Below are 27,965 nucleotides of genomic sequence, written 5' to 3'. Positions count from 1 at the left end.
TCTTGTGTGAGCCAGCCAGCGGCTATGACAGACCCCCTCCCTCTGCCTGGCACCCGCAGGCCCCTCCCCTGGCTCTGGTTTCTGGACCTCTTCCTGCCTTTGATACTTTCCCTTCTAGAAACCAGGGGTCTTTCTCTCTCCTTGAAGTTGAGCTATTTAATCAAGGTATTTTATATCCATCTTCTTGTATCACTTTTGTTTCCTGGAACATAAGGCCAAAAGATAAAAATTTTTCATTTTTTAAAGTTACCTTTATGCGCTCATATCTTTAATTTTTTTCTCTTCTGGTTTCTTTCTTTAGGAGCACGAGTTATACACACGTTATTTTCCCATCATCTCCACATCATTCCCTGGCCCCCGAGTCACTTAACCGCTTTGCACTGTGCGTGCTCAGCACCCTGAGTGACTTCAGGTTTGCTCCCTGTGTCCAGGACAGCGTTTCCCACCTGCTTCTCCTACTTCTGATGGCGTCTGTAGGAGCTTTTCACCTCCTGGCTTCTTCCTCCTCCGTCTGCTCCTGATCCTCTGTCCTTGTCCTGCAGTCTCTCCTTGGAGCCCTTACAGCTCTTCCTTCTGCTTTTTTCCTGGGAGAGCTTGTCTTGACTCTAAGTTTGTTTAGTGATGTTATTTCTTTGAGTGATTTCTTATTTCTTTGTCTTTTTGCATTTTTGAAAAAAAATTAAAGATACAGGAAAAGTATAAAGAATTTTTACAAAACACATTGTTTCCATAACGCAAATTTAACTATATATTTTGTCATACTTGTTTCTAATCCTTTTAAAAGAAAAAATACATAATAGATATAGCTTAGGAATCCTTTACGAACAACACAGAGGCCTGTCCTCACTCACCCAGTGGTAAACAGTTTGGTGGTTTGTATTTTTATATTCCTTTTTTAAAAATTTACATATGTACATGTGTCCATTATACAAACTTATTTTTGAAAGTGTTACTTTACATTAAGTGGCACCATGCTGTATTAATTATTCTGCCCCTTTCTCTTTTCACACTATGTTCGTGATCACAAAATCCTATATTACCTATATTTCATCCTACTAGTTTTTGGTTGGTCACATTTAGGCTTTAATTTGTCGTATTCATAAAGCAGGATTCTTGTTTAACAGGTTTTCCTGATAAAGAGACCCAGTCTCCCCACATTATATATTGAATGTCCGTGTTTCCTACTGACCTGTGACGTCACCACCATCAGATTACCAAATTCCCAAATACACACAAGACTGCTTCTGAGCGCTTCTTTTCCCTTGGTCTATTTTTCTACTGCTGTACTGTTGTCACAATCTTTATGACTGTACCTTTGATATATTCACTTTCTTGTAAATTCTCCCAATTTGGCTTTTTCTCAAAAAAAGAGTTTTTGGTATTTTTGCTTCTCAAATTTTTTTAACTTTATATTATAGAAAATTTTAAACATACAAAAATAGACCCAATAGGATAGCCCAATTCCAGCTGCAGTGATAATCAATTCATGCCCGATCTGTTTTCATCTACGCCTCCCCCTTGGTCCCCCCACCCCTGCCCCATATTCTTTTGAAGCCAATTACAGGTAGTGTATCATTCCAAGCATTTCTTTTTTTTTTTTAATTTTATTTATTTATTTATTTTTGGATGCATTGGGCCTTTGTTGTGGTGTGCGGGCTTCTCATTGTGGTGCCTTCTCTTGTTGCAGAGCATGGACTCTAGGCGTGCAGGCTTCAGTAGTTGTGGCATGCAGGCTCAGTAGCTGTGGCTCTTGGGCTCAGTAGTTGTGGCTCGCGGGCTTAGTTGCTCCACGGCATGTGGGATCTTCCCGGACCAGGGCTCGAACCCATGTCCCCTGCATTGGCAGGCGGATCCTTAACCACTGCACCACCAGGGAAGCCCCCAGGGAAGCCCCCAAGCATTTCTTAAGCTATTTCTTTACACATATTCTCTAAAATCAGTTTTTTAAGTTCCCCATATATTTTGATGGAGTTTTGATTGAATTTTCATTGAATTTAAAGATTTTGGAGAATTCACTTACAAAATTGAATCTTTCTATCCACGAAATTGGGTAAAATTTCTAACCGTGAAATTTTTCCCCATTTATTAAATTCTTCCTTTATATTTTTTAATAACACGCTTGTTGTTTTCTCTGTGAAGATCTTGCACGTTTGTTAGATTTTGCCGCAACTATGAATGCCATAGATTTTGCTGTGGCTATGAATGATGCAGTTTAAATTATAATTCCCACTTGGTTATTGCTACTGTAAAGAAATGATATGAATTTTGTGCATTGCTCTTGTCCTCTGCAAATCTTGCTAAACTTTTATTTTTTTACTTTATTTTTTAATAAATTTATTTATTTTTGGCTGCGTTGGGTCTTCGTTGCTGCACACGAGCTTTCTCTAGTTGCGGCGAGCGGGGGCTACTCTTTGTTGCGGTGCGTGGGCTTCTCATTGCGGTGGCTTCTCTTGTTGCGGAGCACAGGCTCTAGGCATGCGGGCTTCAGTAGTTGTGGCACACGGGCTCAGTAGTTGTGGCTCACGGGCTCTAGAGTGCAGGCTCAGTAGCTGTGGCGCACAGGCTTAGTTGCTCCGTGGCTCGTGGGATCTTCCTGGACCAGGGCTCGAAGCCGTGTCCCCTGCATTGGCAGGCAGATTCTTAACCACTACACCACTAGGGAAGCCCTAAACTTTTATTAATCTGAGTAGTTTATTCATAGATTCTCTTGGATTTTATAGATAGACAATCGTATCATCTGCAAGAAAATGATAGCTTTGCTTTCTCTCATCCCTTATAACTCATGGTTTTAATTTTTTATTTTACTGCAAAGGCTTGTTCTCCAGTGCACTGTTGAGAAGAGTAGTGATAACTGGCTGTCGTGCTTGTCCCTCACGTTCATGACTCTTGTACGTTCCCCATCTGCCTAACATCTTCTCCCTACCCAGCTGGGCAGCATGTCTCCACCTGGCCCCGAGCTGACTCTGGGCAGTCAGCATTCATCTTTGAGGGAAGTGGGTCTGCTGAGCCAGGCTGGTCCTGAAGGCCCGTGGGGGCAGGGACAGGGCTGAGCTGCAGAGAGACCACGACACCACCTGGGTTTGCTGTCGTCCCCTGCAGGATCCCCTAATTCACACAGGGTGACGGTGGCCACACCCTCCCCGCCCACCTCCCCTTGGCCGACTCTTAGCTAAAAGGCTGGGTCATAGGCCAAAGAACTAGCACGCAGACTGGCCTTCAGTTTTACCTCCCGCCATGTGAGAGGGGTCTCAGCTCCCCCTTCTCAGGCCCATCAGCCCAGGGAAGCCCTACCTACCTCTGGGACAGAGCCAGGGTCCATGACCAGTTCAAACAGGGGTAGGCATCGCCAGCCGAGCGGTGCATGGATTTGCCCAGGCCCTCATCCCTGATGCGTGACGGGTCCCCGAGACGCCACCGCTTTCTCTCCCCTGCCCTGCTCCTTGCCTTCGGTGTGTGGCAGGGACAGGACGCTCAGATGGGGTGAGGGGCAGACGACCCTGGGGTGCGGGAGACCCTGGGCGTTCATGCTTCCTTAGCTCCTTCCCCTCCTGCCCCTGATTCCCAGAGTTGTAAAACTCTGGGTTGTAAAACGTGGGTTCCATTTCCCAGCTTCCTGTACAGTGATGTTGAGAGGGCCCAGGAGTCTGCTTTTTCATATTCTCACCTCAAGACATTTGAACAGTTAATACTTTAGCAGCAGAAAATAAGCCACCACATAAGCAGTAAGTTTCTTGGTTAGAAAACAAGCCATCAGAGAAAAAATATTTTTTGCGGAGAAGGAGAAATAGTGGGTGGGCTGAGTTTTTATCTTTTGTATGGTAGATAAGATATGTCTGCACAGCGGCAGCTAACATTTTCAAATAAGAAGGCATATGATTAAATCTCTTTTGATGTTATCTGCAAATTGTTTCTCTGAGCTCCGCTTCCAAAGGGTAGCTCTCCAGTTAGAGTCAGAGATGATTATTGTGAAGTTAGCCCTCACTGTCTACTGCTTAGACAGGTGACTTCCTCTTTAAAGCGCTAATTAGCCCTACATGCAGTATCTTGTATCGTATGGGACCTTCAGCATTTTGTTCTTTTCTAATTAGAATCATCTCTCCTCATGCTTCTCCAATAAAATGGAGAAACTGTTGGGAGTTCTTTGCTGCTCCCTCCCAAGGCCCCTGTGATCTGCCACGAGGCGTGGACAGTCCTGCCGCTGCGGCTCCCCTGCCCCCGGGCAGTTCATTCCATCCCCAGGGCTGATGATTTAGTACGTTCATTTCCACTCAGCAAATTTACTAACACCTCTCTTGAAGTAATAGATTGTTCACTCTTGACGACTTGTTATTATTATTGAAATGGACCTTAAATTAGGGTCAGGGATCCCTAAACCTCTAATGGTCACTAGTGAGCAAAACGAAGGTTAAGGAGTGAGGACATGTTAGGTACGATGTCCTCACACCTTCGTTTTGCTCACTAGTGACCCTTAGAGATCAGTTTAGAGACTCTTGATGTTAGGTCCTTTTTTTGAAGGATTAATTAAATGACATTATATAAACCACCTTGACGTGCTTTAAAAAACATTTCCATCCCTCTTTTCCGAGTGAACTCCAGTTCCTGGCCGATCCACGGGTGACGGCTGTGCTGTGGCTTTGGCGTGGGGACTTCTGACAGCTGTGCTGACGAGGACAGTGTGTGGCTCTCGGGGACGCTCACAGTGCACCGGGCTCTGCCCAAGTCCGAAGAAGACTGATCACCGTGCACTCAGCCATCACTACACTGCTGGGGGGGAGGGGAGGGTGGGGCAGGTACCACTACCGTGTTTTGCAAAAGAGAAAACGAGGAGGCACAGGGATTTAAGGGTCTGCCGCGGGCGGGTGAGCTGGGGCTGAGCCTGTCGGTCTGGCCCCTTCACCACCGTCTCATGAACAGTTTCCACTGATGAAAACAGAGGCACTGTTGGGTAGATCCTGCATCCTGATAACCCGTCAGCTTCAGTCATCTAACCCGTGTCACCAGCTGTTCACCGTCCTCTGTAAACCTCCTCCCATCTCATTTTCATTCAGTGGGAGGCTCGTTCCTTCAGCAAACATTCCCAGAGCACCATCTAAGTGCAGGTTCTTAGAACTGTGTCACAGCTCCAATGGGGAACAGAACAGAACTGCAGTCCCCCACGGAGATTACAGTCCGACTGGGAGAGGCGCACCTGAAGTCACTTGGTAATAAATTAAAGGTTGTAACTGCGACAGTGGCTCAGAGGGACAGAGGGGCTGGACTGAGAGTTCCGAGGGTCGAGGGGCACAAGCAGGAAATGCCTGCGCGAGCTGAGTAGATGGTGGACAGGCAGTGGGGATGCAGGGGTCCTCTTGGTGGGAGCCTTGAGCACCACTGGGGTGGAATTCACAGATGGCGCAAGTCGGGACAGTCCTGCTTCCAGTGGGAGGCATTGGTGGCTCAGTGGCAACGCTTGTGCCTTTGTCCCCATACTGGACGAAGACACAGAATCATCTGCCTGTTCAGGACCATTGTTCTGTGAAGACCAGTAACCCATCTGTGGGCAGCAGGGTAAGGCCCCAAAGATGTCCAAGTCTTAATCCCCAGAAACAATGACTACCTTAGGCTAAGCGGTAAACGTTGCTTATCAGCTGACCGTGAGGTGGGCGGTCAGCCGGGATCACCCAGGTGGGCCCAGTGTCATCAGGGTCCTTATGAGTGAGCGGAGGATCCAGGGAGAGGGGGGCGGGAAAGTCTTGGTGGTCAGGGCTGGCTTTGAAGGGGGAGGGTCCCGGGAGCCGAGGAAGGTGGGCAACCTCCAGAAGCAAGAAAAGGCAAGAAATGGGTTTTCTGTGGGACACGGCTCTGCCAACACCTTGATTTTAGCTCAGAGAGACCCCTTTCCGTTTCTGAGCTCCAGAACCACAAAGTGATAAATTTGCGTGTTTTAAACCATTAAGTTTGTGGTAATTTGTTCTAGCAGCAGTAGGAAACTAATACTAATACTATGATGTTTCTTCCTGAATATCTTGTTTACCACACTGACTTGAGTGTGAAACAATAGGTTTGACTGTGAAAATGCAGCTAAGATTGACCTAACCTTCGGCCAGTCCGGCCCAAGCACGTTTATGAATAATGCCCAACTTGGTGTTTACACCCTCCAGTTTAAAAAAGTGATTATAATAGAAATATTTAAAAATGTATTTTTGCTTTTCTCTTGGGTTTTGGATAAAGATATGTAGGTTTTAGCATCTCTTATTTCATGTTTCTCCTTTTTATGCAAGATGAAATATTCCCAGAAATGTCAAAATGTCAAAATGTCAAAATGTCAAAATGACAGACATGTTCAGCGTTTGCTGTTTCCAGGTCATGGGGCGGGCAGAACTCCTGGCACCTGTGTTAGTATAAAAACTGGAGACCCAGGACCAGCACTGGGGTCTGTACTGGTTTGGATGTTGTCAGATTATATGATCTAAGAATGACAGTTTATAATCACTTCTTTACTATGGCTTATTGTTTTTCTTCCCCCTCCAATTTTTTTTTAATGAAGTTGTGCTTATACAAATTACTTGTTTTATAAAAGTACAAAAGGGCTTTCACCTAGTTTCTGAAGAATAATAAGATCAGTGTTGTAGGGGAATAAACTGTGGCTACTTAAGAAAGGCCGAGGACCACCCTTGTACTCAGAATTTTTGTGTATTGGGAAAGGGCATAATGACAAAAAGGTACTATTCAGTAACATTTCAGAAATGTGTGTTTTATTATCACAAATACATCTAGGTACATGCGTAGACAAGGGGCACACGTGAAAGACATTTGATTTTGGGACCACGCTGAGTAGAGTGTCCTTACGACACATGCCTCCAAAATGTGGTTCACGGCTGAGCCTGGTGTGCAAGCTCTCAGCTTCGAGCGCCCTTCAGAACGAGAACTCTATTTATTTATGTATTTTTTATTTAAGTATAGTTGATTTATAATACCGTGTTAGTTTCAGTTGTACAGCACAGTGATTCAGTTACATGTATATAACTGAATATATATTCCTTTTAGATTCTTTTCTGTCGTGGTCCAAATACAGGTTGGAAAAGAATTTCCAGACACAAGGCAGAATGCAGAGGATGGAATTTATTAGCGGGAATGGTTGCTGCCAGAACAGCGGGCCGACTTCCTAGTAGTCTGGGATAGCCAACCGTGAACATGCGCTATTAGTCGGTTTTTATAGCCAGAGAACAAAAGAATGGTCCGAGGTGAAAATTTCTTTTCTCAATTGGTCGAGGCACATATATACACCTTCCTTCTATAGGGTGGGAGTGGGACAAGGCAGATGCCTTTCCTTATTTGGGACGAAAGAGGAACAGTCCCGTTGACCAGGTGGGCTCAGGAATTTCGTTCCCATCGCAACATGGCGCGGAGGGCGAGAGAGTCTGGTGGGGTCCGTAACACAGCTTTTTCAGGCTGGGCTGTCCTTTGTCCTTGAAGCACCATTGTCCTTGGAGCACACATTTTCCCTTATAGGTTATTACAGAATATTGAGTAGTTCCCTGTGCTACACAGTAGGTCCTTGTTGGTTATCTATTTTATATGTAGTAGTGTGTATCTGTTAATCCCAACCACAAGAGCTGTATTTAAAGCCATGCTGCGCCCTCCCAAGCATTCCAGCCTGAACTCCACCCCAGCCCCTACCCACGCCCTCGGCCATTGTGCTGCTAAATACAATCGCTTACTGTGTTTTAAATAGAGCGGATGCCTCACTGTCATTTATTGTAGTCATGTACGTGGGCCTTTGCTTTCAGTAATATTTAAAGCTGTGCCTAATTAGATTTAACACCATTTGCTTGAAGACTTCTTAAGAATCCTTTGCAGGGTGGGTTTAGTGCTCCAAACTCATGTGAAGTCTGGATTTTTATGTATCCGCATATTTTAAAGGATGGAATGCCTACCTCACACTTTTAGGTTTTATCCCCCTCTTCCCACTGGAGATTGGAAGGAAGACTAGCAGGAGTCTACGGTAAAAGAACTGTTGCCCCAGCCTTGTGCTCTCTGCGGGGGTGTCTTAACCTCATCTCAGGGCCGAGGGGGATTGTTCAAAGCCCAAAAGCTGCCTCTGGAGGCCGGTGAACCAACCTATGAAGCTGCTGCTGACAGCCCTCAGGGTGGTCTTTTTTCTTTTTAAAAAATCTGCTTTTGCTTTGTTTCCATTGGATTTGTTTTTCTTCCCTAGGAGACGTTGCAGCGATGGCCCATAGGGGAGGGTGAATAACTACCTGGGTGAACAGAGAGGCACACAGCATGCTGGCGGGCGTGCGGGCAGGTGGCCCAGGAGGGGCTCTGTCCCTGACGGAAGGTCTGGCTGATGCCGAGGGCTTGAGCGGCCAAGGGCCTCTGCTGAGAAGTCTGCTCCCTCAGAAGGGGGCCGATGGCCCAACCCAGAGCCCAGGAAGCCGCGAGCCCCAGGGGCCACGGGTGGGCTGGCTGCAGGTGGGAGCTGCCCGCAGGGAGAGCATTTGCCCAGCTTCTTCCTCTCCCACCCGGTCCCCCCCACACCCCATCATCAACTTCCTTTATCTTACAGCTCCGGAGGTCAGGGTCCTACTAGGTGTTGGCAGGGGAGGGTTCCTTCTGGCGCCCAGAGGAGAATCCACGTCTTTGTTTTTTCCTAGCTCTAGAGGCTGTCTGCGCGCCCAACAGGCAGGACCCACAGCAGGCAGCCAGTAGGGGGAGCAGGGTGGGGCCCCAGGGCTGTGCAGGGCCGGACCTGCGGCCGGAAGGAGGACGCAAATCTACAGCCTTCCAGAGTCGCCAGGCCCGGAGCTGAGTCACGCCTGAGCTCAGGGCGTGGCCTGCCAGTCTCCAGGGTCCAGGCTAGCAGGTAAGCAGCCTGGATGGTGCCACCCCTGTGGTTTTACAAGTAAAAAGTGAACAAATTGAAAATCAACAGTGCTTCTCTGAGGGGTATCCTCAGAGAACTGAGATCACAGGGCAAACCCAAGGTCTCACCTGAGGTGGGGAGAAAACAGAACTGAGAGGCTCTTGTGAAGGTCACGGTCCCAGTCGCTGGCACCCTCAAACCTGAGATGTAATCACACTCCCCCCGATGCCCACATCCCCGCCCCCTGTCCTCCACACCTGCATCGCTGCTCCCCAGGCCTCTGCCCACCAAACCCACGTGCCTGCCCCCATGCACCCTCGTCCCTTGGACTGGGCTCCTAGGCACAGGGGATTCCAGTGGAAAACACTGCACGTCTTGATCTCAGGTGGCCTCGGCCTGAAGCAGCCTGAGGCAGGATTTCGGCTCCCGGCCAGAGATTGAAGTCGGGCCGCGGCAGTGAGGGCGCTGAATCCTGGCCACTAGACCAGCAGCCAGTGACAAGGCCCTGGCCCTGCAGCTCTGTAGAAATGAATTTCCACAGAGACGGAAAGCAGTGAAACAAGTAAAGTATTTATTAGGAGGAAAAAGAGTACATGTGGATAGACACATGGATGGACTCAGAGAGTGGCGCCCTCGTGGTAGTTTGAATCACTTATATTCGGCAGTTCTTCCGGGTTTCCTCTGGCCAATCATCTTGCTCTGTCTGGCTCTGAGTCTGTATTTGGTTTATCTCAAGGTCCTGCCCTGTGTGTGCGTGCATCTCTTAGCCAAGATGGATTAGCACAGAGGCCTATGGGTAGGTTGACATCACCTACTATGGGGTGGCGCCCCCTCCTGTTGACCCCCAGGAGCCTTTCTGCACGTGTGTAATCGGGAAGGAATATGAGGTCTCGTTATCTCTTATCTGGGCTGGGCTCAGGTCCTGCTCCCCCCTGCTGCTGTCTTCGTCTTGGAGTATCTGTTCAGGGGGACAGACTCCAGCTGCTCAGCCTGGGGCCATCTAACTCCTGCCTCACCAGCTCGCCCCACACCCACGTCCTATTGACAGGGCTCCGACGAACAGGGGATTCCAGCGGAAAACACTGCACGTCTGAGACCTTGTTTAAGGGGAACTGCCTCTCCTATGCCTCACTTCTAAACGGTAAATTGTTTAAGTTATACATTTAACAAACCACCTTGTGAGAGCCGTAAAAAGAATGGAAGTTCACATGCAAATCCACTATAAACAGCATTGTGGCATCTACTCATCAGCAATAACGAAACGTTACTATGTTTCCATAACCATAAACCGCTTTTCCTGGGTTATCAGGAGGTCTTCCCTGTCACCAGGAATGGATGTGTAGCTCAGGCGGTCCCACCTCTGCGGCCTTATTCCCTGGCATTGACTCTGCTCACCCAGGGTGAACACAGGACTGGCGCTCGCATTCCCCAGCCCCAGGGACTACGCCGTCCCTCCTGGGTTTCCTAAACCCTGTCCACACCGGTGTACATAGTCCCTTTATTAAATCCTCCTTCAACTACCCCAGTTTGAACGTTCCATCCTTCCCTAAGGGGATCCCGCCACATCTGAGGAGGTAGAGAGGGATCTAGTGTGTAATACAGACCTCTTTCCACTGGCTTTGCCAAGATAAATGCCTGTAGTTGCTAGAAAAAGCATGTGGTTTTCTGTATCTTAACCCGGATGGTATGAATGCGTGAAAGTTCATTGAGCCATCTCACCTCTTCTGGGGAGACTGGCGGGCAGAAGGAATGCCAAAGCACAGGTTAAATTAAACCCCAGGAAGCCGGAAGAGCCGGAGAATTCTGATTTGCTGCACTTTTGGCAAGGCCCTGCTGTAGAACGCTATTTTCTTTTTATTTTTGCTCTTCTCTTAACCAAAATACCGTCTGAAATACTTTTACCATTTTCCTGTTGCCACTGTGAAAAGCACTGTTGGGGAACTGACACCGGGTCAAGCGGGCAAGGGTAATTTAACATTTAGTTTTGTTTTAGAAATTGCGGTCCTGTTCTCTTGACGCCATTCCCTGGAAGAGCCCTTGTTTGCGCTCAGAGACCAGCATTGTACAGGACGTCGAGCAAATGTTTTCCACGTGCACACAGTGTTTACAGAGCCGGAGCAATTGCGTTTTGATTCTGTCCTCTTGTGTCACATTTGGCGCTGACACTGGACTGAGTTCCAGACACAGTGGACGTCTGTGTGAACTGGGCCTTGCCCCTCTTAGACCTCGCCCCTCTTAGACCTCAGCTGTTCTGTGAAAGTTCGTGGGTTGGTTATGAGATGCCAGCCTCTCTGCTGTGTCCCCTGTGGAGCGTCAAACACATGACAACTGCAGACCACAGAGGTCGGGCCCTGTGCGCTGTCACCCGCGGGGTCTCCCCCACCCAGCAGCGGTGTTTAGGCTGCAGGATGGGGAGACCTCTGGGCACCGCGGGGGGCACAAGTTTTGCCCAGATTTCTCTGATTCAAACAGTAATTGCTTTCGCTTGTTTTACACATTAATTGAAAGCCCGGTCATTGGAACAAAGAGTTTGAGGGCTTAACAAAAATAGGAAACAACTGATCTAAAGCAGGGGCTTCCAAATCTGGCTGCAGAGAATCAACCGGAAGGTCTTTGGGTAACAGAAGTATGCGGGTTTTACCATGATCAAAGCGAAGAGAATCTCATGGGGGTGGGACGGCAGCTTTCACAAGCTCGTTGGGTGATCCTCGCGCACACATCGTGGCGAGCTTGGGAAACGTTCGTTTGGACCAGCAGTTGAAACCGTACTGTGCCTTAGAATCTCCTGAGTAGCTTGTAGATTAGCCGCTGCCCAGACCTCAGCCCCAGAAATTCTGACTGAGAAGCCACAGGTGTGCCTGGGATGCTGCAGCTAAGTAAACACACCAGATGATTCTAATGTAAGTAGTTTGAGGGCCCGTGCAGAGAAACACGTGAACACAGTTAACCGCACGTGTGCCCCACGGTGGACCTTCCCTCTTCCAAAGGTGAACGTTTCCTGCATAGCTATCTGAGGCTTCAAAACAGGGCTTCTTTTAAAAACAACAGTGGTTGTTTCTGAGTGGTGGAATTATGGATGGTTTGTAGATATTTATTCTTTACGCTTGTCTGTATTTTCTAGTTTTCATTAAGCATATAGTATATTCCATCTACTGTATTGTTTCAGTAATAAAATACTAGTGATCAATAATTTTAAAATATGATAAAGAGGAATACAACTGAAAAATCTGTCTCCTTTCTAAGCAACAAGTTTAGAAAGACATTCTTGCCCATTTTTTAGAGCTTGGTTCTTGGTCTCCTTTTCCATAGTACTCATGTCATGTGTGTGACATAGATTTCCCAAGGTAGCTCATTACAGCCTATTTAACCAACAGCGGCTGACACGGGTGTTTGATCTTTTCACGTGTGCTGTGTCTGCTTTATAAACCGCAAGCTGTGTTGTCCTGCTCCACCTTTTTGTCTTCTATTGTCTTTTGATTTTCTTCTGCCTCTTATTGTTTGTGTTCATATTTCCCTCATTCCTCATCCTCTCCCGCCATCCCCACCTTGAATCTCTAGTTAATACAGGAAAAGCTTCAGGCAAAGCACAGACAATGCTAGCTTTACAAGGCACTAATCCCATTCATGAGAGCTCGACCTTTGGGGTTCAAGAACCTCCCAAAGGCCCCACCTTCTAATGCCATCTCATCAGGCATTAGGATTTCAACTTGTGGATTTCGAGGGGACAAACTTTCAGGCCATAGTAACATCAAACTTTATCAAGTAAATAAGCAACATAATCTGGAAATATCTCCATTTACCAACCCTCCTGGTATATTCCTTCAATTCTGTTGTGAGATCAATAGAATCTTCTGGTCTAGAACATGAACATGCATATTTAACATTTTTTATATGAAGGATGTGTTTCATTGATTTGTTCATTCATTTATTTATTCAGCAAGTATCTAAGTGTCTAGTATGTACCAGGCACTGTCCTGGGAGCCAGGATGCATTGGTGAACAAAAGAGAAAAAAGAAAATTCTGCCCTGGTGAAGCTTACATCCTGGGGTAATTAATAAATTAATAAATTTATTAATACATTAATAAGGGTGAAAAATAGACCAGTGTGAGGGGGTTTCTGAGTGTCTGGGGAACGTTGCAATTTTAACTGAAATACTAAAGGTAGGTCTAATGAGAAGGCAACCTGTGAGCGGAGGCTTGATAAGTTAGGAAGCCATCATATGTAAACGTATGATACTTGCAAGTCACCTGAAGACCCAGCTTTCGCAAGATCTTCTGCAGACACTGTCTACCGGGCAATTTTCCTTCCATGCCAGGAGAAGACAAGGCAGAGCAAGCGGGCATTTCACTTGTAACAGCAGGAATCACAGCAAGTCTGTGTTTCCTTCTTATAAATGCCCTTTTAACGTTTTATAGCTCTAACAACTATTGTAGACAGCACAATTGTCCTTCAGTCAAAGGAGAAACATCTATATAAAGTAGCTTATTTATTTTCCTCTCAAGATTTTTCTTTAAAATACATGCAATTTCCATGGACCTATGAGGCTCTCTGGCTTAGAACGCTGGCTGAATATTTTCCAACAGTACACTTTTCCTCCCGGTAGGGAAGGATAATATCTTGAAACATGAATCTCCCTGACTTCCATTTATCTACTCCCTTGTATGTGACTTTGCACTAGTTAGAACATCCATGTTACCTTGAAAAGAAGTAGGAGTTTTAGAGCTGGAATGAGAAGCAGAAGAAAGGGTAAATGTTTGATGTATTTTGCTGCAACAAGTCAACATGAGGCAGTGGAACCAAGAAACAGAAAGTAAGCTCCTGTCTCTAGACTTTGCTGCGTCACCGGGGCAACTGGACAGGGTCACTTAAGCAGCACACTAATCCTTGGGATTTCCGTCGGCAGCTGCCTACCATCAGACCCATGGGTCACAGAGACGAGAGAGCCCAGCTGTGCACGAAACCTCACCAAGTCCCAGCCAAGTAGCTACACTGGGGACCCTCCACTGCCCTCCACAGCTCTGGACACGTGTAAGTTCCCTCCTCGGTTTGGTTGTGCCTCAAGGTTTCCCCACTGTATCTCTAAAATATGCACCTGGGATTGGGCTCCCTGCCTAAGCATGGTCCTAGCTTTGGCATTTGCTTTTCTTTACTTCTGCCCACTCAGACATAGTAGAGAAGTTCTCCTCGGAAGAATGACTTCAGCAGAGAAGTTGCGGGCGGTTATGTGCCATTCCTTAGGTACTCCTCAAACGTTAGGCTTTCAGTGACGCTACACCCACCCGTGGCTCAGGTCACTTACGTTGCTCTGGGTTTCATGTTGCAGTAAAAGCAAAGAGCATTTGTAGAAAGACTGAGCAAAATTGTTGGTATTTTTGCTGTTCTTTGCTTCCCCTGTTCGTGGAGGTGGATTGAGACACCTGGAATGAGGCTCTGTGGGCCAGCAGATAGAAAAAAGGTGAGCCGTCACAGGGCCAGGAAGTGGCTCCTCTGTTTAGACATCTCTATGAGTGTGGGTCCTGGTGTGCACAGAAACAAATTCTGGCCCTCGTACACACCTACTCTCCTGGCTGTGGCTGCCTTTATCAACTCGGTCCCGCAGATGCAGACTCCCTAACGGCACGAATTCATCCTCTTTCTCTCCTGCCATCCTCAGCATTTCAGATGAAGCTGAGGTTTTCATGCGAACAGAGAAGCTAAATTTCTGTGTTCTGGTTATATAGTTCCACGTGTGCATTAGACACTATTTTCCAACAGATGAGAATCATTTCTGTTGACATTTTCAACCATTCAATTCCACTTGCTTTTCTAAATTAGATTTGCTTTAACTTCATTTTCTCCCAGACATTATTGGAAGAATGATTATGGAGCCCATTAACCATTTCATCATTTTATTGCTGATAGCCAAACCAGAATTAATTTTCCAAAATTATGTAGCACATTACCATAATGATTTACTAAAATCCAGGTGTATTTAAAATACTGCCTTTCTATTGTTTCTGTTTCTTTTCTTTTTCTTTTTAAAAATTTTTTATTTTATTTTATTTATTTATTTTGGCTGCGTTGGGTCTTTGTTCCTGCATGTGGGCTTTCTCCAGTTGCGGCCAGCAGGGGCTACTCTTCGTTGCTGTGCGTGGGCCTCTCATCGTGGCGGCCTCTCTTGCTGCGGCTCTAGGTACGTGGGCTTCAGTAGTTATGGCACGCGGGCTCAGTAGTTGTGGCGCACGGGCCCAGCTGCTCCGTGGCATGTGGGATCTTCCCGGACCAGGACTGGAACCCGTGTCCCCTGCATTGGCAGGCGGACTCTTAACCACTGCGCCACCAGGGAAGCCCCTGTTTATTTTCAATTCTATCAAAAAGCAGTAAACTTCTGCTGACAAAATTGCTTGGAAAAACCCAGTTGTTCATCAGGCAATGTTGCTGTTTTCCATTTATTAGGTTTTTACTGTAGCCCTGGTGATGGGGCATCTGTGGCACATTGCCTTCATTTGTACGACTAGTGACCCTAAGCAGAAACTCGGAAAATTCTCATGGCTGGACGTGAGAGGATCTTCTCATGCCTCTCCTTTCGAAGAAGGGTCCCCTTAATAGACTTTGCTCATCTCACCCAGAGGCTGTACCTCTGTGCTTCCTCCCAGGAGGGTATGGTCAGTCGTCCCCCATTCAGCAGAGGGACAGAGTCATGATGGGCAGGAGACCAGGGTGACCTAAGGTGACTGGAAGTCTGGGGCAGTCAGAGAGCAGCCCAGCAATGCTGTTGATAAAAGGCTACAGACACCTTAGCGACCACGCCCAGCCCATGGTGGTCTCGCATTTGGTGGACGTGGGGAGAGGGATCTGGGACTCCCAGGCTCAGAGGACAGCAGACACAGAGACCATCTGCTGTGTTAGGGGAAGAAAACCATGTTTGGGATGGGAGGCTCGGCCCCAGCTCTGCCGTTCCTCCCTCAGCTGAGTCTTGAAGGTGTGGCCTTATCTACAAGGACAGATTAGGCTCCACGCAGAGTTCTCTCTTGGTTCTAACAATCTATCGAAGTTTATGCCATTGCTTGGATCTCACAGAAAGCGATATAGAACCAAGAGAAGCACATGCCAGCTTGGAAATAACCATGCAGAGGACGAGCCAACTTCAATACCACATCTGAGGTGACTCTGAAGGGGATTTGTTCCCAATGTTCCAGCCGTGGTCGTGTTGTGTAGATCAAACGATGTTGGCTGGACGGGCAGCCAGCCTCTCCTTCCCCTCTCCACCGAGAACTCTACTTTCAGGGCTCTGTAAAGTGTCAGACCCTAGTCCCTGCCTTCAGAGAGCTCATGGTCTTCACGCAAAGCTGAGATGTTTCTGTAAGTCGAGGGCAGGGCGAGCTGGGATATAATTAACTGAAAGAAGTTACAGGAAACTGTGGTTGGCTAATGACTGGTAAAGATTCAAGCACTGGAGGGCTGGGGGAAAGAGGATCACCTGAAACAGGCATCTCAGGGGGGCGCCCTCCAGGGAGGTGGACATGCAGTGATGGTGTCAGACAAGCCAAGTCACATCCTGGATCCACGTCTGCCTACTTGTGGGGTCCCAGCAAGGTTACTGAGCTTTCTCGAAGCCTCGGGGCCTCATCTTCAAGACACAGTAATAACAGGATTGACCTTTTAGGGTTATTTGGAGCATAAGGCAAGCAGAGTGCTTGAGCACAGCCTGGTGTGCAGTGAACAGTAAGTAAAATTTAGCCATTTACACCATCACTGTCATTATCAAAGCTGTCATTGTTATCAGCATATAAAGAGAGGGTTAGTCTGAGCCTTGAGGAGTGGGGTCATGTGGGCAGGCTGAGAATAACTCGGGACTTCATGGAGATGCTCCCTTGAATTCGTGGGTGGAATTTCAAGACACCAGAAGTGGGAGAGACTTACAGATTTACCGTTTTTGTTTCTAGATTGAAGTGCCTGCTTTCTGAGATTTACGTTAGAGGAAAGGGAGCATGGCTCTAAGATGTTACCGAAAACATCTGCCCTGTTAGAGTCCATATTAAGTTATGAAACTATGTTTTTCCCCCTCACCTGCCAAAGTGAATTTTAGTATCTTCTTATGACTGCTCAGGCTAAGGTGATCTCCCTGCACCTGTGACCCCCATCAAAGTTCACGTGTGCGAATGACCTGGCCCTTCCTTGGGGTCTTTTGAATTTTCGTTTAAATGTTTGATTGCTAACACTTCTTACATGTATTTCCTGCCTCAATCACAGAGCCCAAGCTCCTAGCGGACAGGGAAGGTTTCTACATTTCTGCAGTTCCCACAACTCTTAATATGATTCTGGGTGTGGGGTAAGCCCTCAACATATTTGCTGGTTGTTTGATTTTTTTAATTCAATATGTTGCATAAAATTTGGCCAGGAATATGTCAGATAGAAATGTTCCTCCCAAAGAAAAAATATATATTGGCTTAGCGAGGTTTAACATACTTGCAGTGAAATGCTCAATGATATTGAACACAGGCATAGTCTCATCCCAAACTACACCAGACACTCTCATCACCCCAGAAGGCTGCCCTGTCCCTACCCTGGCCCCTCAAAGCCACCACGGGCGTGGTTCTATCGCATTTCACACGAATGGAGTCACACGGCATATACTTCCGTGTCTGCGTTCCTTCACTAAGATACTATTCTTGACAAGCGTCCACGTTGTCGCACGTATCAGCGGCTCATTCTCTTTCCACGGCTTGAATATTCCAGTCTGTTAGTCCACTTCCTTGCAAACAGATATCTAGGTTGTTCCAAGGAATAAACTGCTACGAACATTATTGTACACGCTCCTCGTGGCCCTGTTTTCATTTATCTTTGATAAATACCTAGGGTGGAATGTGCTGGGGCATCTGTATTAATGTAAACATGTCCATGAGTGGAGTTTGAGACAGCCTTGATACAGAGCAGGGCCCAGTGGGGTTCCTGGGCACAAAATCCTTCCTGTGTCCCCATTTCTTTGATTATAGGAAACAGGCTTCAGTCAGCCTCCATGACCTTCCATGAGTTCCATGGGGCAGATTCAAGCAGTTGTTAATTAGGGAAGGGAGGGGGACTCAAGAGAAACAATAGAGCAGCCTTGGGGCAGGGTCCTGGTTCCCCATCAAGGAATACACAGAACAACGTCTTTGAGCTGTTTTGCACGTACTGAGACCCCCACCAGGTGGGAGAAGTTAACGGTTAATGGCATGCTGCCCACAGAGGCCGGATTCGGCTTCAGCTCTGCCCCAGGTGAACAGAGAGGGTTTGGAGCTGGGTGAGGAGTTGTGGGCTTGCAAACTGGCTGCTCTCAGGATGAAGCCTGATGACGACATGTCTTGTCAGGCAAGTACAGAGTTTCAAAAGTGGAGGGATGAGGTGCCTGCAGGTGGCTGTGCAGTCAGCCTTCCCATCCCTCTGTCCCACGCTTACCACGTGCTCCTGGCCACCTCTTAGTTCAGGATCCTAAGATTCTATTCCGATTCCTATTTGAAAGATAAGGAGGCCCAAGACCGAGAGGAGATCTGAAACAAGCCAGCAAACACAAGCTATCTCCTCTTCTGCCCTGGCCATAGATGCCTGCTGGCCTGGAGGCATCTGTCAGAGAGGTGCTTTTGCCCCAGGCCTCTCCATATTTTGTACGTCTTTATAGCCATCACCCCATTTTCTCACTGTGTATTTGCCATCCTATATCTGCCTCGAACAGTGAGCTCCTGAAAATCAGGGATTTCAACTTCACATCCTCACCGCCTGCCATGGTACCCAGCATGTGGTCTGTGTGGTCACCCTAATGTACCTACTGCTCTACCAAGTCTGCACCAAGGTGACAGGGTTTTGTTTGGGTGGTTTGGTTTGGTTTTTATTTTGCACCCCAGTATTATCATTGCATAGAAAATAGAATTAGTCTTCATGTATTGTATAAAGATGCCATTAAACATCTTATGTGTTCCAGACAGGGTGGAGCATGGAAAAAGAGACAATTCTCTGAGCCTGGATGGAGCAAAGCTGAGCTTGTCTCCAGAGGATCAGGGACACACTCCCCAGCGGTGTAGCAGCCTTCAGGACGCATGGGGGCCTCGTGCTGGCTGCACCCCAAGCCCCTGGTGAGGCATGGAGGCACCAGCACGCCTGTGACCAGTGACTGCCCCAGCTTACTGCTACAGCGGACCCCAGCTTTGGGGAGGGGCTGCAACAATGTGTTTAAGTGTCCCCAAATCCTTGGATCGAATCACAATTGGATTATTTTTAGGAAAATAAAGAACTCGAAATTCTCCATCATCCCAGTTGATAGACTTGTTAGGTGAAGGGACGCTGGCACAGTCTGGTAGGTAGGCCCCTCCTTCTGGGTCACTGCTCCTGAGGCTGCGCCCGCCCCATGGCAACTCCCCCCTCACCTCCAAGCTCCCTCCCAGGGGCTCTCCCCTCACTCCCGGGGCTCCACAGCGCCCAGCCACACCCTGTCTTTGCGGAGCATCTTCCTGCCCCTCTGCTGCTTTCTCCTCCACTGGTGAAGTTTCTAGAGGCCCGTGAACATGCTCCTCTTTACAAGCAGAAAGCTAAGTGCGCTCTCAGAGATATTTGCTGGACGGAATTGACCTGAACCACTTGGGGGGCCCCTGCGTTTCTCTGCGGATGGCTGTCACTTTGCTTCCCCTCAATCCAGCCAGTGGGACTCCTTCACAAGGAGCTATGTGGACGTTGGCCAATTAGTCTAGACTTCATACTCCTCTAAGCCCCGTGGGGTGCCGGCGGGGCTCTCGCCCTGGCAATGTCGACCACAACTCCACTTGCACTTGTCTTTGGCCCAACAATTCCAATGATGGTAATTTACTCGCAAACACACCACCCCAGAAATTTAAAAAATAAACCAAAACCACCCACGCATACAGCTACTCATTTATTTATTACTCATTTATTTTTAACGGCAAAATATTGGAAAGAACCGAACACTCATCCATGGACGATACCTAAAACTAGGAAAAGAAGGGGGCGGTTCTTACATTGAGGATATGCAAGCAACACTGCTGACCTCTGTCCGTAATCACTTTCCCATAATTTTAAAAGCATGTAGTCAAAGAACACTATTATAATAAGCACATGAGGAATAATTTACAAAATTATTTTTCTAAAACATGAATACCTACTATATTTTACACATTTTACAAAAAGAAAAATACTAAGATCAAATACTTATGTCCTGCTCACCATACCCCAGGTACTGTTTTGAATGTTTGACCATGTTAATTCAATTTTCATAAAGATCCTGTGAGGTAAGCCCCGCTGCCGGCTCCATTTTACTTGCGGGGAAAGTGAGATACAGAGAGGTTCAGGCCTTAGTTAACGCCCACGCCTCTCGGTCCTGCTCCGACCCAGCCGAGAGCTCGCACTGGCCAGAACCGGGGGCCCTGCTCCTACCCTGCCCTCCGGAACCCCACATTCTTGTCTCCTACCTGGGAAAACCCCGCTAAATCGTTTATAAATACAAAGTACTTGGGCCTTAAAACTCAGTATACAAGGTAATGAGGTGCACAGGGGGATTGGGGGCAAATCGAAGCTGCATTCCCGAAATTCAGGTTGAGTTGGAAAGCTGAGCAACCTGGGGTGAGCGGATTCGAGTGTCTGTCTGCAGTCGGCCCAGCAGTCACGACCTAGGTGACCTACGCCTTCTCTGCTCCCTCAGCACCTGGGGCTTCTCAGCGCCCGGACGACGCCCCCGCCTCCCCCACGAGCCGCACGGGCCGCACCCACTGCGCACGCGCGGGCAGCGGCACGGGGTGGCCAGGAGCGACGCCCACTGCGCACGCGCGCGCCGCCGACTCGGGGATCAGGGTAGCAACACGGCCGCGCGGAGCCGCGCTGGCCAATCAGCGCGGCTGGGGGCGGGGCTTCCCCGCGGCGCTCCCGGGTAGGCGGTGGGCGATTTCCGGCAATAAATCCCGACAGGCCGCCGTCAGGTGCCGGCTGGGGGTTGTTAGTGCGCCAGGTGGGGCCCGGACTGTCGGCGCGCCAGGTAAGGACTGGGACGCCGCGCGCGCTAGGTGGGGACTATGGGCGTCCGCGCATCAGGTGGGCACGGAGGCAGTCTGCCTGCCACACGGCGCGGCCCACCCGTCCTCAACCCCATGCCCACCCTCCGCGTCCCGCAGCCCAGCTCCCCTCCCGCCCCCGCCTAAACCCGCTCCCACCGGGTCGGCCCCCTCCTCCCCCGGCCCGGGGCCTCCCGGACCACCCTTCCCCGGCCCGGCGTCTCCGGCGTCTGCCCTCCGGCCTCGTCCTCCCCAGCCCCTCCCGCGCGGGCACCTGCCCGGGCCTGCCCTAGTCCTCCCGGCGTCCGTCCTCTGCCCCCGTTCTGCTCCGGCTCCGGCCCCTCTTCGGTTGCCTTTCTTATTTTTCTTGAGCGGACGCGTTTCAATTTTGCGTCCTTCTCTTCGCGGTAAGCTCCGTTTGGACCCTTCTCCCAGCCCTGGCCCTGCTCGGACTCATCTTGAAGGAGTGTGGGGAAATGTGCCTTTTCCTGCGGAGCCCTCCTTTCTTACCTCTTCCAAATCCTTACCTCCAGCCCTAATCACAGAAGACACGTTTTACCTTATTCTTTCGTGTTCCACTTTCCCCTCTTACGGGAAGGTTTTGCATTTCCGTGAGGCATCTGTGATTATCTCTCAGGCCTTCTTGCAGTAAACCCCATTTCTGATTCTCAACCCTCGGTTTACCATTTCTTGATGGTCTTTCTGGATCAGATTCTTCCACATTTATAAGCCTTATTCATGTTTGACCCTCAATTATTTGGAAATCTTGTAAGGAAGAGAAAGCAATAGAAAAAGCCAAATGCTTATCAAATTGAGAATCAGTCATTCTTATCTCAGAACAATGCAAATTATTTTCTCAAAATTTATGATGAAATTTCCAGTATAAGAAATACTGGAAGAGAAACTCCTTTGCCAGCTTTTTTCTCTGAATATGAAAGTGCCTTTTATTTTCACTGTAACTTGTTTGTTTCTTATCTGTTTGTAATGTGTATAGCCATAGCTCTTGCTCTACAGGTATAGGCTTTATTGTTCTGAAAATCAGTTTAGTAATTGAGGAGAGTAAGTACTGTTATACATGTAACCTTTTCAGATTTTTAGAGCTGTTTCCTGTCATGTTTTCCTTGTCTTAGTGTTTTTATATTTAGATCAATCATTACTTTAGATCATATCTGGTGATGTATGACATATAAGCTAAAAAATGTAAGAAAAAAACCCCTGCAGTTTTATGACATCTGTTTCTAATAGGGTGTTCAGGAATTGCTGTTTTAAAAATATAGTGGTAGAGCATGGATTGTGAATTGAGATTCCATGACTGTAAATCCCAGCTCCACCAAACTTTTTGCCTCAGTTTCTTCATCTATAAAATAGAGATTTAAAACTTTTAAATGCGGATTGCAACATTTCCTACCTTATACGGTAGTGTGAGGACTCAATGAGGTAATAGAGGTAAACTGCCTAGGGTGATGCCTAACCCATACTGAGATCTAGAAAATATTTGCTGCTGTTATCATTGGTTAACGGAAAGTGTACTTGTTGAAGGAAAGACATTTCTTGTCTTGTGCAGGAGTTTCCACTGGCAAATGAACTTCATGAAGCCCTGTTCTCCTGCAGTGCTTCACCCCCATGTCCTGCCATATAAAATAGAGATTGAGGGAAGATCTACAGCAGATGGCCCCATATGCTCTCTGACATTAGTTGGCATGAAATGTGCACAAAATTGCAGATTGTACCAGCTATTTTACGAGAGTAGCCACTTTTGAGTAGTTGCTCTTACACATTTAATAATTTTCAGGAGTAATTTCTAGTTCTTATTTTTGTATTTGGAAATTATCAAAACAAAGGTGATTTTAATTAAATTTATAACATGATAGCAATTCAGATCTTTTAGCAGAACAGATAAATAAATACATTTCCATAAAAAATGATGGGTTGTCATCATTCCAAAAGTTTAACAGTATTTTTCAATTTGCAGACTTGTTAGAGGCTTCAGACTGGGACTATTTTTGAAAATTTGAGACCCAAGCCTTTCACATTGCAACTCGTGTGTTTTTTCTTTCTGTTTTTTTTCTTTTCCCTGATGGCTTTTTTGTTATTGTTTGTAATATCTGTGCTTCCAGAATCTCTGCTTTAGTTCATGAACTAAAGCATAAAGTATAAAGATTACATATAAGTACTATATAAGGTTATATATTATAATAACCTATGATGGGAAAGAATATGAAAAAAAATGTACATAATTGAATCACTTTGCTGTATACCTGAAGCTCACACAACATTGTAAATCAACTATACTTCAATTTAAAAAAAAGTTATATGCAAGTGTAAAGCATAAGTATAAAGATTATACACCTATATGGAATGGAATACACACATTTATTTTGAAACAAATCTTTTCCTCTGTGTTGAAAATAAAACTCTTGGAAATGTACTATTTTTATTTCCGTGGTCCATTTAGCTGCATTTCACTCCTTCCAAGCCATGGAAATATAAACACTTAGCAGCTGAAAAATTCAGGCTAACTATGTTTGTTTCTCACAGAGTTGTTAAAGTCAATATGAATGATCTGTAGGGTTTTGGTAGTTGTAAAGGAATCAATTATCTTACAGGAAACCCCTAGCTGACTCTTAACTTTACTGCAGAAACTTAGTGTAAATGTTACAGGGATTGCTTGTGAGGCCTGAATATAAGTGCATTAAGTGGTGAGTGGGCATGGTGTCTAAATAGGCAAGTGCAGTGTGTGTCATCAAGTCTTAAAATATCTTGTTATCTGAGGTGTTGGTAAGAAGTTTCTGTTAAGTAGTTGTTCTTTCTGCCTCTGTTCTCCCCTTCAGTCTGTCCTTCACACCCTGGCAAATTATTGTGAAAATAGCACTGCTCACATTGCTGGATTGCTCAAAAACTAAATTATTTAGAGAATAAAGTCCAAACAATTTTGATATTCTGCGTTCTCCTAGTCCCCTTTCCAATCTGTTCTCTATTTCAGCCAGCCTATTCCGCTTATTCTCAAACATGTCACATGTATTCCTGTCTTCATTTTTTTCACCCACCATTTCTGTGATTGGTATTTTTTTCCTTTCTTCATTCACTTAAGATCTAACCATGCTTTAAGGCCAAGCTCATGTCCTAGTTTCTCTTCAGAGGTTTCCCAGGTGGTTTGCTTTTTACTCTGAGTTTCTTTTAGTTATTCTCTCTTTACCACTCATTTAGTACTCATATTACAAGATTGCATGCATGCACATTTATATACATATGTATATATTTAATGAGAAACCAATTTTATTAATTTAAATATATGAAGACTTCTAAATTCTACAAGAAAGGAAAAAACTAAAATAATAAACTTGTAAAATCTGTGAGCATACAGATCACAAAAGAAAAAAGGAAACATACTCGGGACAATTCTTCAACTGCATCAGGAATCAAATAATATAGGTTAACAATGTCACCATTTCTGCCTTTCAGATCAGCAAGTCGTGTTCTATAAAAATTGTCACGTGGGTAATACATTTTCATCTAATAAAAGAAATATTAAAAATAAAAATGCCTCAAAAAGTAATGTAAAATCACTTGAAATTCAAACATGCAGAGATATTCACTGTTTACATTTTGCTATATCTGCTTTCAGATTTTTTTCTGTACACACATGTATAAATTTGTGCCTGCATGTAGAAATACACAGAAGTATCACATATATTTTCCTAAAACTTGCTTTGCTTTCACTTAATATACTGTGAATATCTTTTCATGTTAACATATATTTGCACAATTATTGTTAATAGCCATTTACAATCCCAGTGTAATAAAAAATATATATAACAAAACCTCTTTTAGATATTTTATAGTTGTTACAGTTTGTTCCTGTTACAGAGAATTCTTCAAGGAACAGTCTTCTACGTAACATCCCCCCTGCCCCAGTTTTATTGAGATATAACTGACATATAGCACTATGTAAGTTTAAGGTGTACAACTTGATGATTTGACTTGCATACATCATGAAATGATTACCACAATAGGTTTAGTGAACATCCATCATCTCCTATAGATACAACATTAAAGAAAAAATATTTTTCCTCATGATGCGAACTCTTAAGATTTACTGTTTTAATAACTTTCAAATATAATGTGCAGCAGTGTTAATTATCGTGTTGTACATTACATCCTTAGTGCTTATTTATTTTATGACTGTTGGTTTGTACATTTTGACTGCACATATGCATATATTTTAATATATTTTAAATATACTTACATATATTGTGTGTGGAGGGGGTTTTCATTTGTTTTTTTAGTTCCTCAAGGGTTTACTGGTATACCCTTCGGGAAGGGACACATAAGATAATGACACATTTAGTCTGTGTTTATATGTTTGTCATTGAAGTAATACTGTATTTGACCTATTAGCAATATTCTGCACAGTTGCCACTTGATTTTTTTTAAACGCAGTTTAAATATGATATTGAGAGATACTTTGGCAATTGTCAGAGGTGGTCCTCAAAGACATTCTTCTCTTGTTTGTGTTTTATGAGACTAAATTTGTCGTTTAAGCATCATCTACTACAACATGGTACTTGCCTTCTTTCGTAAAAGTATTCTCTGGCTTCTGTCTGAAGCTTCATGAAAAAGTATCAGACACCTGCTATTGGAGACAACCTTAAATAATCTGGATGGACTAGACATGGGTGGTGGCTTTTGCATTTTAGGGTGATCAGTAGTTGTGAAACAAGAGTGGGAGATGAGGCTTATCAAAATAGTTTTGAAATTTAAGCAATTATTTTTAATTATCTTCTAAAGAAAGAATTTCAGTTAAACAATATATGACTGAAAAAGATGTGTTCTGATTATTACTTAGTTTAGCAAGGTTTTGAGATCCTCTTGGTACAAAGGAAAATTACTTCATACGTTTCATGTTGAGCACTTGTAGTTGACACAGGAATATTGTTGAAGAGTTATAATTTCCCTCTGAAATTTTTTTGTCTCTTCTAAGCCAGTATAAATGCCTATTTAATGGCCTATTTTTTGTTAGTTACATTAAATATATTTGGGAGATGGTATTTGAACACTTTCATCTCTTGTGTACTCTATGATATGATGTGATATGATACTTCTACATTAGTGAAATATCCCAAATCTACGTCGTCGGACATGAGATTAATATAACACATTACTCTATGGAAACTTTTTGTTGAGTCATCAACTACCTTTTTGTAGCTAAACACGATGTATACTTTTAAATTCTTACCGTACTGGCTTCTTTATAACACTGTCCTCTCTGTTGATCATTTCTTTCTTAAACCCATTCTTCTCTTGCCTTCCCACTTCCCCTACGTCCGTGGCTCTTCCTGTTCGGTGTCCTTTCTCGCGGCTCGTCTTCACCTGCTTGTCCCTTCAATGTCAGCGACCCTTGAAGCTGGCCCCTTGGCTTTCTTCTGTCCCCACGCCGTCGGGTCTCTGTCTGTACAGTCTGGATGCTGGCGGTTTTCCTGCCTTGCTCTCCAGCCTTACCCTCCCCTCTGAGCCATTCATTCAGTGATTGTTGAGCTACCCTTGTGCGCCGGGCATCGTTCCAAGTGTTGCGATACAGAGTTGAACAAGACATCGCGTTTTCTTGAGGAAGGCAGACTGTAGCCATGTAAGTAATTTCAGACAGCATTTATTACTAGGAAGGCACTAGGCGCTGGCAGAGACCGAGTAGCCCTGAGGTCTTTGTGAAGCTCAGGTCTGGTTGAACTGTCTCCCTGCGGAGTGGAGCTTCCTTTCTCGGCCGCTTGGTGTCCTCAGAGTGCAGTCCCGCTCCTTTGACTTTGTTTGCCCCCAGTGGCCTCTCCATTCTCACTTCCAGCCACTCCCCACTCCCCCTTACATGGTCAGCCTCAGGCAGACTGGACTGTGTACAGGGCTGAGCATCAGTGTTTCATGTTCTGTTGCTTCTAATTTCTGGCATGAGTTTTCTGTTCGGTGTCATATTCCTTTTCTTCCTCACTCCCTGACTGCTTGTTCTCCAGGCATGAGCTGAGATGCCACCTCTGGGAAACCTTTCATGACACGTGCAGGGCTGGGCTAATAAATCCACCAGTCCCCATCCATCTTATTTTAGTACAACTGAAGTCCTGTGTTACCTTCAGTGTTTCACCTCAGTGTCTAGCTGGCATGTAAGGCACGTGCGGACATTTAAATATTAAGAATTGTATTCATTAAAGTTAACGAATAAATGTTCTAAATGAAAAGAAACTTACATCAATTACACATACATTTTTAACCTAAATTATAGGAGAGCTATGCCATTTTTGGGCCAGGACTGGAGATCTCCTGGATGGAGCTGGATTAAAACAGAAGACGGCTGGAAAAGATGTGAACCCTGGAGTGAGGGACTTGAAGGAGAGAATGACCGGTGTGGCGCCAGCCACGGCACGTGAGTCGCAGCTCAGCAGAGCCACACCGTCCCCGCCTGACTCTTACGGCTTCACCTGTTGGAGCCCATGACTTACTGCTTGGCTGGGAGTCCCCCCCCGCACCTGCACAAGGCTGGTGTAAGGAAACAAGTTACTAGCCAAAGTCTGAGCCTGGTAGATCGCCTAGTGCCTACGCACAGATGCTGCCGTCTTCTTTTTCATTTGAGACGTTTAACCCTTACAGTAGTCTGAGAGATAGGTATTATTCTTATTAACCTCCCATTACAGCTGAGGAACCTGAAGGAATTAAAAGATGTAGTTTTGGCGGCCTGCGTCAGAGGCCCATGGTGACAGTGGCTTGCGCGAGACAGGAGTATAGTCTTCTCTGTCAGAGGCCTGAGTTGGTGAGGTGGCCTTTAGCTCTGCCATCCCCAGAGGGTAGCCTCGTCGGCGGGGTTCAGGGTGGAGTTCTGCCCCCACCTCCGCATTGTGCTTGGCAAGGTAGAGGAAGAGGGTACCTGTGCCAAACCTCACCGGCTGGAGTGGGAGCTGCAGGGCAGGCTGGGGGTTGTGGTCTTTCTCCAGATGAAAGTGAGAGATTGCATGGATGCGGGAGCCGGCCCGCGTGGCCGTGGTGTGCTCACCCGCGATCCCCGTCATAAGTGTATTTGAGCATTTGGAGGACTGGGGAGGTCTGCAGACCTCTTCCTCCAAAGTGTCAC

General features: G+C 46.1%; 1 protein-coding gene and 1 long non-coding RNA gene across 13 annotated transcripts in view; both read left to right on the top strand.

Moving 5' to 3' along the window:
- Positions 1-12,776, top strand: part of LOC109547641 (uncharacterized) — a 66,456-nt gene extending 53,680 nt beyond the window's left edge. Inside the window, exons 6-7 of the long non-coding RNA XR_012328970.1 lie at positions 302-9,986; positions 10,839-12,776. This is a non-coding gene — a long non-coding RNA (uncharacterized lncRNA). The remainder of the gene's footprint in view (positions 1-301; positions 9,987-10,838) is intronic.
- A 7,912-nt stretch (positions 12,777-20,688) lies between these two features.
- The window catches only part of FBXO25 (F-box protein 25), a 98,533-nt gene continuing 91,256 nt past the window's right edge, over positions 20,689-27,965 (top strand). For 10 of the 12 annotated variants that reach the window (XR_012328967.1, XM_073798618.1, XM_073798622.1 and 7 more), the window contains exons 1-2: positions 20,689-20,841; positions 27,123-27,263. Coding sequence is in view for 11 of the 12 variants with exons in the window: in XM_073798618.1 (XP_073654719.1) it covers positions 27,130-27,263 (134 nt within the window). In the remaining variant the exon portion in view is untranslated. Of the gene's footprint in view, positions 20,842-20,863; positions 20,898-26,258; positions 26,484-27,122; positions 27,264-27,965 lie in introns of those variants that run through there. The other 2 variants (XM_073798616.1, XM_033848728.2) reach the window with 2 other exon arrangements.

The sequence above is a fragment of the Tursiops truncatus genome, chromosome 21 (assembly GCF_011762595.2).
Source record: "Tursiops truncatus isolate mTurTru1 chromosome 21, mTurTru1.mat.Y, whole genome shotgun sequence".
Taxonomy (NCBI): domain Eukaryota; kingdom Metazoa; phylum Chordata; class Mammalia; order Artiodactyla; family Delphinidae; genus Tursiops; species Tursiops truncatus.
The sequence above is the reverse complement of the archived record's forward strand: the minus strand, read 5'-3'. Positions and strand labels throughout refer to the sequence as shown.